Here is a 13,152-nt window from a genome sequence, read left to right as displayed (position 1 = left end):
GGACACAGCAAAGCGGTAAGCTCCAAATAATGCTAAAATGACAACAACGCTTATTTTAGACATGAATTTTGTGTGTTGATAAGGATGTCTTGGTCATTTGTTTGATTAGTCATTGTGCCTTCTGCTTCTGTTAGCACTGTGTGCTAGCATCTAGCTGTCTTCTTCAGGATATACAGTACAGACCAAAAGTTTGGACACACCTTCTAATTCAATGGGTTTTCTTTATTTTCATGACTATTTATAAGGCAAGAAATCCAACTTATTAACCTGACAGGACACACCTATGAAGTGAAAACCATTTCAGGTGACTACCTCTTGAAGCTCATCAAGAAAATGCAGTGTGTGTGCAAAGCAGTAATCACAGCAAAAGGTTGCTACTTTGAAGAAACTAGAATATAAGGGGTATTTTCAGTTGTTTTACACTTTTTTGTTTAGTGCATATTTCCACATGTGTTATTCATAGTTTTGATGCCTTCAGTGTGAATCTACAATGTCAATAGTCATGAAAATAAAGAAAACTCATTGAATTAAAAGGTGTGTCCAAACTTTTGGTCTGTACTGTAACTGTACTGCATGTTTAGAAATTGGCTTTGTTTTGGCCGTTTTTGTCTTGGGGAACACATGATCCTGATAGCTAACTCATCTATTATGTCAAACTGTCATGTTCTGTGTTTTTCTGTGTATTTATTTAGAGTTTTCTGTGTCTCTGTGCCTCCGTGTTGTCCTGTTCTCCCCTCGATTACTCCCAGGTGTTTCTCATTCCCTGATTACCTCCTGTGTATTTAGTGTCACCTGTGTGTCTGTGTCTTTCTCGGGTCCTCGTCTCATTTGGTGTCTAATGTGCTCAGTCCTTCGTGTTGTCCTGTCGTACCAGTTGCTACTGACGTTGAGCCGTGGCTTCCGCTCAGTCATGCTGCCTGTGTTTTTGGACTGTTTCTGGATTTTGTTCATTAAATCTTCATTATTCATCTAACCTGGTTCCATCTGCGTCTGCCTCACCGCCTCAACACCACCATTACATGACACAAACATTTGTTTACTTCATCCAAATTGTGGTAGCATTAAAATTTTAATAGGTATATATGACATGCATGGACACTATGGTTAAACTACGCTCCATATTGTAGGTAGTGAGTATGGATGGAGAGAGTGTAAATAGAGAATACAACCATTACAATGTATTCGTCTATAGGAAACGCTCTGGTGGTTTGTCTTTCCATTATCCTGCTCCGGGCCAGACTCTGGTTCCAGTATGCAAGACTAGATGGACAAATCTTCTGATGTTGACACCTTTAATAAACTTGGGAATAAAACGTTTCTCTGTTGGTAGATAACTGTATTGCTGGTATCAAACTACAAAAAGGGCAGAATGGGGTGGAGTGGAACACATAACACAGAGCCCTGGAAGGGGAAGGGCATGACAAATCTCATTCACATTTTAAAAACCCAGCAAAACAAGTTCCTCTAAAATGTGCTTCAAAACAGGGTCTGTGGAGCTACAATAATGAAGAATTCAGACCAAAGCATTGCAATTCTACTTTAGAAGAGAATGATTTAGATGTGAAAAGGAAGGGTTTAAAATGATATATCCACTTTAAAGGTTTCCATTTGTGGATGATTTTCTCCACAAATTGAATGATGAACTTCAAATGCACTTTTGCTCATAAAGGAATTAAATATGTTTTGCTTCTTCTCACAACATGGCTGACAGGATGAAATATAACAATAATATTTTCTAAAACAATAAAATAAAATACTACTTTTGGTCACAGTGAAAATCAAACTTTTCGAAAATAAAATTATTCCACATTCATGAATAACAATGTAATTTGGAAAATATCTTATAATCCTGAGATTTATAGACAGCAGCTATTGTCTGTAGCTCTGAGCGAATTACATGGTTGAAAGTATAGACAACTGTGTACCAGACAGTGATTAACTGATACATCAATGTATCAGTTAATCAATGCTTTTGATGTCTGTCTCTAACTGCAGCTTGCTTTCCTGTTAAAGAATTCACAATGCACTCATTTCTTCCAAAGGCAATCCCAGCATTGACATTGATGAAGATCCAATTATTTACAGTTAAATATAGTGTGTATTACACACTGAAGGATGTATGAAGACAGTTTTAAATCTAATGGAAAGGAGGTTTTACATCATGACATGACAAAAATTCAAATTCCATCTAATGTTCACTTCAACCAATTAACACAATTATATAGTGATGAATTATTGTGAAGGCTAAGTCTGGTTACATTCAGATCCCTCCGAAAAAGAAAATCCCTTATTGTCATGGAAAATACTGAAATTTAATACAAAATCTCCTAACTACGTACAATCCAAAATCAACTGTTAGCTTTAAGGTTCAATTAGAAATTCCCACAATGCTTTCAAAATTGACACAAGCCGTTTCTAAATTGGGAAGTTCCAAATAATTGCTGTACTTGGATCTGATTTTGCTGGGCATTCTTGTATTTCGATAATTCATTCAAACTAAAAAAACAAACTCCATTAGCTTAGCTTTTGAAACAAAAAAACTTACTTCCCTTCTGTAATGTGTAAAAACAGGTGTCTGAATGGTCAGGGCTAGGCAGCACTGATGTCAGTCCTGAAGGCAGTGTAGGGCTTCATTCGTCTAGTGTTACAAGTGAAAGCGTGCAAAATAGGAGTGCAACATAAAGCATTTACCTTTTCAGTGGAGTCATTTCAAAAGGTCAGTCTTGATTTAAAATATCTGAGGCAAAGTGATTTTCAGGCTGAGTAGAGACACAGTCTATACTAATTGGTCTTTCTCTTTTTTGACTGAGGTCTTGGACTTGATGTTACCTACCAACCAATCGCTGAACATTACCAGATGGTGCTTTTTAAAATGCTTTAAAACCGGGTCATTAGGTTTTTGCCAATCAAGGCTTTTAAGTCATCCTTTGAGTAAAAAACAGTTTTGGGTACACTGAAGGCTGATGAAAGGGCAATGTCTTTTCTTCTAATATGGCCTCCTCTCTTTACCAACAGCAGGTTCAAAAGTGCTGTAGAAAACTGGGCCAGTGGACAAGGACAGCATCTCATTCTAGCCCAAAGGTGCTGGTCTCTTCCACAGCAGTCAGCAGCTTCTCATACAACATGGAGAAGGACTGGTATGGTGGCAGGTCCAATCGATTGAAACATGTGTGAGCTCTGAGGAAGAAACCACAGCAATAAGGGTTAGGGTTAGGGCAGCAGCAGCAATAAGCAAACACCTAGTGGAACAGCAGTCTGCTGAGCTTTTTATACAAACTGCAACACTCCTAAGGACAGATGTAAAAACGGCATAGTTGGAGAAACTTTGTGTGATGATGTGCTGAAGGAAGACTGTGGGAAAGGGAGGGAAATTCTTAGACAGAAGCTAATTTCTAGGCATCAGATGTTGTGAAGTCAAATTTTTTTTACTTAACATTTTTAAGCTGTTTTTGAGACATAAACCATTTTCATAACAACTGAAGGTAATAGTCACTTGATTGTACTATAAAATGACACTGTGTCTGGAAAATGCACATAATTTCGGAATGACAGTGGTGATGGTGGTAGGATTTAGTCCTGCAATCGGTGGCTCGCCGATTCAATTCTCACTATGTCTGCCTCTGTTGTGTCCTTGGGGCAATACATATTCATATCCAACCAGCTTTTAATTGTAATGAATTCTGAGGTAATAGTATTCAAAAGTTGTAGATTCTCTCTCCTGTAGATTTGTTAAAAATCCCCTGAAGTACTTTTTTACCAATAGCATATCAATGTCATTATAGTCAGAGGATGTTTTATTTTTTCAGCATTAACAATATTTAGAACTTAATTTTCATTAACTGGTTTTACAAACAATTTTGATCAATAGGTTCTCACGTTTTCTAGAAGGAATTCAGAGTTTATTCAACACTACTGGGATCATCTTCACTTCAAGTAAAGGTGTGTAGTCTTAATTATGCTATGTAGTCTTAACCTTATAGTCTTAACCATTAATGTTGTGTGTTAAGACATAAGAACTTTTGTTTGTCATTATGTTTCTAGAACATAACAAAATAGGAGTGGTACATCAGTGATAAATAGATAAATAAATAAAGTCTTAATCAGTCGTTAGGGTGCAGCAAATTGCAGGGGGTAGACGGTGGATAGATAGAGTCCTCAAGATCCAAGTCTTAAAATAACTCTTTGAAGACTTGAAATTACAAGTTACAACATTTAATTTCCCTTTGGAATCAATAAAGCATTTTTGAATTTGAATTTGATCTGACAGAGTTTGTGTTCAGGTCTTTTTTTTGTAACTGAATCAAGACAGAATTCCACATGACATCTACATATTATGGTTGTCCAACTCAAGCAATAATAACTGAACTACTTCCTTCCTCTGCTATTTTTTTTATCTTGATTTAAAGCATTGTATTTTTTGTATATGGCGGCGCGTGAACAACGCGAGGCTCAGCGTCTCTCCAGAATCTGCTCTTTAGTGGTTTTTTATCTATTCATGACTGGACATTTTTTAAAGAATTGCACAGCGTTGCTGCGCTACAGCAGACATGAACTTCTGGACCTTTGGAGCTACAAATTTGACTCTATGATCGCCGATCTCCGACTCATCCCAGAGATCTCCAGAACACCGGAGGCTGCTCACTTCTCCCGGCTGGGTGGAAGTGTACGCAGGCCGCGACGAGAACGTAAACAAAGGCGGGGTAAGCGTGGAGGGGTGCGAGCTAGGCTAAAGCTAACACAACAGCGGCTCCCTTTACCCAGCATTTTCCTCGCCAATGTCCATTCTCTGGCTAATAAAATGGATGAGTTACGACTAACCATTACGAGTGACAGACGGATTATGGACTCAAATGTCATGTTTTTCACTGAAACATGGCTAAACAACAGCTGCCCGGACAATGCTATCCAGCTAAGTGGACGCCACACACACCGAGCCGAGAGGACAGCAGATGCTTCCGGCAATAGTGATGTGTCGGTCGCGAACGATCCGGCTCTAAGAGCCGGCTCTTTGACGTGAACGATTGGAACCGGCTCCACAATGGGAGCCGTTTTAGGATCCTATTTGGGAGCCGGGTTTTTTTCTACAGTATATCGCTGTCTCTCCGCCTCCCTGTCGTTGTGCTTGTGCTCTGCAAGTGCCAGAGCCGATAGTTTTTCCCCACATCGTTTTATTTTGTCCTGCGGTGCCTCGCTGTCTCTCCCCCCCTTCTCCTTCTCCTTGCGCGTTTTGCTCTTCTGCCAGCGCTACAGCGGAGAGTTTTTTCCCTCGGTCGGTCCACTGCCCTCATGTCAAGCGTGTGCTCCACACATCTGACCAATCACACATAACACTGAATATTATTTGATATTTGTATTGTGGCACCTTTTCTGTTATGAAGCTGCTTTGATACTTTTTCGTATTGTGGTGGGTGTTTGTATTTATATTTAACTGTTTAATTTATTTTAAGTTATTTTTGTGGAAGTGGTGCTATTTTGTGATAATTTAATTGGTTATAATAAAAGGTTTATTTATAAAGCATTGTTATGCAGCATTTTTACTCATCATAAGTGCTTAACAATGTCAATAATGAAACAAAATATTATAAAATTAGGTTTAAGCTATTAATTAATTAATAATGTCAAAAATATATATGGGGAGCCGAAAGAGTCGGCTCTCCACAGTAAGAAGAGCCATTAGAGCCGCATCTCGAAAAGGAGCCGAAAATTCCATCACTATCCGGCAAGACCAGAGGCGGAGGTTTGTGCATTTATATTACCAAAGCTTGGTGCACAGACTCTGCTACTACCGAGAGTCACTGCTCACAGAATGTGGAGTTTTTAATTGTCAAATGCAGACCTTATTACCTCCCAAGGGAATTCACCTCGATTCCCCACCCCCCCGATGCTAACGCCAAGCTAGCCATGAAAGAACTCTATGCGGCTATTGGCAAACACCAAACCAAATACTCCGAGACTGCTTTTATTTTTGCGAGTGATTTCAATCACTCCAACTTGAAGACAGTTCTTCCCAGATTACACCAACATGTCTCCTGCCACACCAGAGGAGACAAGACCCTACTCCAATCTGGCTGGAGCCTACAATGTGACACCCCTCCCCAACATCGGACAATCAGACCATCTCTCCCTGTTCCTCACACCTCGGTACTTACCACTCATCCAATGTGTGAAACCTACCGTGAGGACAGTAAAGGTGTGGCCAGAGGGCTCAGACGCTGTGCTCCAGGACCAGTTCAGGAATACAGATTGGACTATTTACCACCATACAGACTTGGATCAGTACGCCTCATCTGTACTGAACCATATTTCCACCACCACAGAACGTGTCACCACCTGCAAACGCATTACCATGTACCCCAACCAGAAACCCTGGATGAACCGAGACGTTCGTCTCCTGCTGAAGGCCCGCAACATCGCCTTCAGGTCAGGGGATGCACAGACTTACAGTGAAGCCAGGGCTGAGCTGAAGAAGGGAATCAAGAAGGCCAAACACCACTACAAAAGGAAGGTGGAGGATCATTTTTCTAACTCCAACCCCCGACGTATGTGGCAAGGCCTTCAGATTCTCACAGACTACAAGAACCCCAATACCACCCCCGCTTCTACTAACGTCTCCTTCCTCAACGAACTTAACAACTTCTATGCTTGTTTTGAGAGAGGGAATACCATAACTGCAACCAAAGCAGCTACCACCCCAGGCCAACAGCCACTGACTTTCCTCCCCACTGACGTAGGAGCGGCTCTGAGCAGGATTAAATCCCACAAGGCTGCGGGTCCTGATGGCATACCTGGACGTGTCCTCAGAACGTGCTCTGGGGAGCTGGCAGGAGTGCTGACGGACATCTTCAACCTGTCCCTGGCCCGCGCTGTGGTACCGACCTGCTTCAAGTCTACCTCCATCGTCCCAATTCCCAAGAATCCCAACCCAACCAGACTCAATGACTACCGCCCGGTAGCCCTTACCCCCATCATTACCAAGTGCTTGGAGCGGCTGGTCCTAGCACACCTCAGATCCTGTCTCTCCCCCACACTAGACCCCCACCAATTTGCATACAGGCAGAACAGGAGCACAGAGGATGCAGTCTCTATAGCGCTGCACTCTGTCCTTTCTCACCTGGACAGTAAGAACACTTACGCCAGACTGCTGTTCTTAGATTTTAGTTCAGCATTCAACACTGTCATCCCATCACAACTCATTACCAAACTCACAGACCTCGGCATCAGTTCACTCATGTGTAACTAGTTACTCGACTTCCTGACCAGTTGACCTCAACATGTCCGGCTGGACAACCACTTCTCATCCACCATCATCATAAACACCGGAGTGCCACAAGGCTGTGTGATGAGTCCCTTCCTTTACTCCCTCTTCACCTACGACTGCAGACCTGTCCATGGCTCTAACGCCATCATCAAGTTCGCAGACGACACCACGGTGATCGGCCTCATCAGAGATAATGACGAGGCCGCTTACAGGGAGGAGGTAGACCGTCTGGCTGAGTGGTGCGACAAAAACAACCTGCAGCTGAACACCGAGAAGACCAAGGAGCTTATCGTAGACTTCAAGAGGAATGCTGACCTACATCCACCCATCCACATTAAGGGGACAGTGGTGGAGCGTGTGGACACCTTTAAGTTCCTGGGAGTCCACATCTCCGAGGACCTGACTTGGACGACCAGCTGCTCCAAACTCATTAAGAAGGCGCATCAGCCCCTCTTCTTCATGAGGACCCTGAGGAAGAACCACCTGTCCTCAGAGATCCTCACGAACTTCTACCGCTGCACCATTGAGAGCATCCTCAGCTTGGTAAGGGAACTGCTCTGTCTCTGACCAGCAGGCGCTGCAGAGGGTGGTGAAAACTGCCCAGTATATCGCCGGGGCACCGCTCCCTGCCATCAAGGACATCTACAGGAAGCGGTGTTTGAAAAGGGCCGGGAAAATCACAAAGGACTCCACTCACCCAGCACACACACTCTTTTCCCTCCTGCCCTCTGGGAGGCATTACAGAAGCCTACGGACCAGAACCACCAGGCACCGGAACAGCTTCTTTCCCACAGCTGTCACGCTTTTGAACGCCTCCTGACATAAAACATAAACTATAAGGACTGTACTCCCCTATCCTCTCATACAACAATAACACATGGACTATCCTCACACACACACACATCACGGACTGTTTTCTTCACACACACATACAACCTGTAAATTTTATCTGCCATTATTTATCTTTATATTATATACATATATAATCCATTCCCTAACATTCTTGTATATTCTGTATAATCTGTATAATATCTACAGTATATCTCTTTGGTATAACCCCTTACAGTCCATACATACATAGTCTTGTACATCTGTAAATAAATATTTATATCTCGTAGAGCACTTCTGGATGGATGCAAACTACATCTCGTTGCTTGTACTTGTGACAGTGCAATGACAATAAAGTTGAATTCTATTCTATTCTATACATTTAAGATTTAGTGCATTATATTGATAACAACTAAAACCAAAGATAGTCATCGTCAGTCAGCAGCTTTTTGACCCCCAGCAGGGAGATGGGGGTGGGATCTTGAGCAGGTGACGTCAAGCTGCAACGGTCCATACATAGAGCCAAGCTTTTTTAGATACTCAAACTGATTACCATAAATGTATTCAACCTGTTCTTTCGATTTTTATTATTTATCAACCAAGTCATTCATTTTTAATTTAGTGTCATTTAGTTTCTGTAAAATGGGTTTGGACAATAAACCAGTAACAATATATGTTGTGACAGACAGTTATACAGATGTCAGTTATACATACTGTACATCTGATAAAATTGTCAGTAATTTCACTGAACTCCAATCTAGTATTGCACCTCATTCTGGGGGATATAGGCAGAGGAAAGACTTTAGCCACTTAACGTATCACAGGCAGCTAAATTAGGTGAGTGGCATCTGTAACTCACTCAATCTTTGATTAACAAGCAACAACCCTGTTGAACAACTTGCACAGCAGCAGTTTAAGGTTTCATTGCCGTTCTTCAAAACTACTTAAAAATAAAAGTGAAAGCTGTGAATAAAACAGGAAATGTCACACCAAAAAATTTAGCAGTATTTCCAGATATGTAAAACTTAAAACTAATTAATAATTATCAATATCAACCAATACATAGTGCTGATATTTTGATACATTTTTAAGCCGTATTGTTCAGCCCTACTGTGAACCTTGTAGATGTCCCTATAAGACCAAACAGAGCAATATTAAAAACGGTTGGGTTTTAGTTTTTTAATTATTCTTAAAGAACCATAGTACGTTGTTAAGAATTGCAACTCTAATTCTTAAGGTGTCTTTTGTGTTCTAAACACCTGCTAAAATTGATGGACGGGTTAAAGAGATGATTCGATTATCTGAATCAGGTGTCTTAGATCTGAGGACAAAATTTTCTCAGCCCTAATTAAACTGGATTAAAGTGTCATCAAGATCAGGCACCTGGGCAGTGAGGTGATCTTTCCCCACTTCTCCACACAGAACCTGCGAGGTCCATTGCTGCCACGCAGTGAAGCGAAGCCCTCATATGGAATGCTTGATGTTCCTGTCACAAACTCAATAGATGGAGACAAAGAGGGAGCAGAATTAGTGTGGAAAACAAATATATTTCAGTTAAAGTCTCTTTATTTATTATTTTGTCTGAAGAGTGAATCTCATTATAAATTCATTACACATTACTCAATGATTTTGGATTACAGTCAAACTTCAGATTTTCAGAAAATCTGAATCTTAAAATAGAAAGATCTGTTGGTGCATATTACTTATATGTCCAAAATACATCACTCCATGGACATTAAAAATACACGTTCTTTACTTTTTGAATGAAATTATCTATCAGTGACGTGCAGTCAGGGGAGGCAGGTGAGGCAGTGCCTCACCAGCCATCATGGAAAGAAAGAAAATATATAATCATAAAGTAATTTAAATTGTTATATTCATCCGGTGGTTTGTACTAAAAAATATTTATTTTTCATGTAGCTTCACCAATTTCGATTTTTATTTGTTCAAAATCGCTGAATTTTCTTATTTTCCCATTCAAATGCTTGGAAGCGATGCCGGTGAGGCAGCAGCGAGCTCTGCCTCACCTTGGATTGCGCAACCCCTGGCTCTGCGCTGGCTGCTAAGCGGAGAGAGCATGTTGCTGTACGGCGTCAATAAAATGGTTTAAACAAATTTAATATGTGAACTTATTTCCATTAATTTAGCTTATGTATATAATGTACAGTGCTTTTTGTCACCAACTGTGTTTGTGTAACGTGTTTCGTGTAATGAGCGATTATAAACGGCAGAGAACAGGTTCGAGGTGAGGCAGGCAGTTCTCTTGCCTCATGGCAGGGGGCGCTCAAGATCCCAGACGTTCGTCTTGTTCACTTCTCAACTGCCGAGTAAGTGACAGCGAGCTAGGCTAAACGATTCGGGAAGCAAGTCAAGTGCAGCGATAGATTATAATAGAGATAGTGATTTTTTTCCTCTCGCTTATCCCGACTTTCGACATGGATGACTACATTACAACACTAAAAAGTTTTCTCAAGTGGACTTTCAATCGAAGCAGGTAAGACAGTAATAACATTTATTTTGTTTTGTTTTTTAAGGAAATGTGTGTTTTGTGAGCTACAGTTTGTATGTGTAAGGATGCAGAAGTGAAACATAACTTGTAAACTGCTGTCAATCTATGCATCTATTTGCAAATCTGATTCTGATGACGTCAGTGCCTCACCAGCTATGAACCTCACCGCACGTCACTGTATGTAACCCCTCAGGTTATATATATATATATATATATCACTCTTTTCTCCCACACTCCTTAAACATTTTCTTAAATACAATGCATTGTAGCTCTTTTCACCTTAAACAGTAGTAATCACGTTTTCTTAACTTGGTAAATGTTTTACACTCACATATTGTTATTTACTACCGCCAGTAAATGCATCAGTTTTACTTGGCTCTACCTTACTGGTCAGTCAAGGGCAAAATCAAGTTTAAGCAATTTGATTGGTTGTGATGGACTGGGGTGAGAACGATACTGGAGGTGTAAGTGCCGCTGCTAAGCACAGTCAGTCGGCCGGCGGCCGTTCATGGACGAGGTTGGACCTGTGCCGCTGTGGACTATTATATATTTTTTTTATTGCTAACCTGTTGGAGCTACCAACTTTTCCTGAACGTTTTGCTTGGTTTTTCGAGCCACGGATCCGGACCACGCTCAACGTTTTGCTTGGATTTTGGAGCTGCAGATCCGAACCTCGCTCGTGAGCCGGAACGGACGGTGGGACCGAAGTTGGAGCGGTTTTATTGCCGTTCGGTTAAAACTGGTAATCCATGGTGGGGTGAGTAACCCATTCCTCGTGGTTGTTCTGGGAGCCGCCATCATTGGAACTGCTATTCCGAGGACGAATGCTAACAGAGTCTCCTCAGGCCTGCAACGTTTGAAAAGCCAACGGACTGCTTTAATAACTCAAGAAACTGAATAGTGTGGTTGGTGCCAACAGTATTTGTATTTCATACATTCAGCTTTATTGTTTTTGTTTATTGAATACCACTTGTTTAAAGGGGTTGTTTTGAACAGTTCTGGTTCTGAGACAGCACAGTTGCACTAAGTGTGCTTAAAATCTTATTACTAATCTATTGGGGTTGTAATATTGAGTGTAGCACTTCCTGCGATTAATATCTAATTAATGGGTGGGATACCTTCTGTGCTATTGTTCCATGGTGCTGAAAGTTATCTGTGCTCTGTTAATGTGCATTGCCCTTGGTTTATTAGTGACCAGTACGGTTTATTAAACTGGTACATATTCAACTTTACCATTTTCCTTCCTTATTTTAGTATAAGGTCACAGTCGCACTGCATTTAGATCTTACTTATAGCTATGTCTTGCTCTTGTGCTCAGTTACGCACTCTATTCACTACATATATTGTTGCCAATTAATACATTATTTTCTCATTGTGAGGTAGTTGATAGTAGGTCAGAGAATCTGGGCGCTGTTCATAGGGGAAAACTAGAACAGTGGTTACATCTATAAAAATATTCTACTATGCTAATATTTAGCTTGACATCTGCTACATTCCCATGTACAAACTAGCCTACCTGCAAGAGTCGTAATCTCTGCTCATTGTTGAATCTTTCCACTGCAGCCCAGAACCACCGGATCACAATATGGTTGTCATGGTAACCTGAAAACGACACATCCTGTTGTATCATTATGAACTGGGTCCGCATACATATATCATATCAGAGTTCCATGCCATTCAGTACCCAAGACTTCCCAGTTGTTCTCACTAAGTTAAAATGCAAAACTACAAATATGGTTCAGTGTACGCAGGCACAGTGGAACATATGGTTCCATATGTATGGCATTACATATGCAACCAGAAAAAAGCAGAAACTGACAGATGGAGCTGAAAAAAAGGAAGGAGACGAGATAAAGAGGAAACACACAAGGAAGGAGTGAAAAAAGACAGAACAGCTGAAGTTGGATCATGGATGGAACTAAATTTTCTTCAACTCAATCATAGCAAAACTCAAGTCATATTATTTGGTCAAAACCTTCACACTAAAAATCCAGACTCGATACTTGGTTCTTTAGCTCCGTTTTGTCGGATTTCAGCCAGAAATCTTGGTTTTATCTTTGATAGCTGTTTAAAATTCGACAAACAAGTTAGTTCTGTTGCTAAATCAAGTTTCTATCACTTGCGGATTTTAACATAGGTGAAATCAGATTTTTTTTTAAAAGGATTTTGAAGGAATTATCCATGCCTTCATTACATGTAGATTGGATTATTGTAATTTTTTTGTAAAGGCATGAATGAATCACTGATACAGCCTGTTCAAGTGATCCAGAATGTAGCAACTCGGCTTCTTACAGGCACCCGGAAGCATGACCATCTAAGTTCAATATTGGCCTCCTTACACTGGCTTCCTGTTTCATATCGAATAGATTTTAAGATTCTTTTAGCAACTTATAAAGTTTTAAACAGGTTAGCCATTCCTTATTTTCAGGATCTTTTGAAACTTCATTCTGTGTCCAGAACTTTAAGATCAAACAATCAGCTGCAAATGAAAGTCCCTCGGACTGGCTTTGAGAGAAAAGGAAATCGGGCCTTCTCCGTTGCTGCTCCTATTCTATGG

General features: G+C 40.8%; 1 protein-coding gene across 4 annotated transcripts in view; it reads right to left on the bottom strand.

Annotated features, from left to right (window-relative positions):
• Nucleotides 1-1,275: 1,275 nt before the first annotated feature.
• hecw2b (HECT, C2 and WW domain containing E3 ubiquitin protein ligase 2b) overlaps nt 1,276-13,152 on the bottom strand; it is a 70,293-nt gene continuing 58,416 nt past the window's right edge. For 3 of the 4 annotated variants that reach the window (XM_028010384.1, XM_028010386.1, XM_028010388.1), the window contains 3 exons: nt 12,112-12,197; nt 9,470-9,582; nt 1,276-3,177 (listed from right to left, as the gene is read on the bottom strand). In XM_028010384.1, the coding sequence (XP_027866185.1) occupies nt 3,066-3,177; nt 9,470-9,582; nt 12,112-12,197 (311 nt within the window). In that variant the 3' untranslated portion in view covers nt 1,276-3,065. The remainder of the gene's footprint in view (nt 3,178-9,469; nt 9,583-12,111; nt 12,198-13,152) is intronic. The other variant, XM_028010385.1, reaches the window with a different exon arrangement.

Source organism: Xiphophorus couchianus, chromosome 24, assembly GCF_001444195.1.
Source record: "Xiphophorus couchianus chromosome 24, X_couchianus-1.0, whole genome shotgun sequence".
In the NCBI taxonomy this organism is placed as follows: Eukaryota; Metazoa; Chordata; class Actinopteri; order Cyprinodontiformes; family Poeciliidae; genus Xiphophorus; species Xiphophorus couchianus.
Note: the sequence above shows the minus strand (reverse complement) of the source record. Positions and strands in the feature narration are given on the sequence as shown.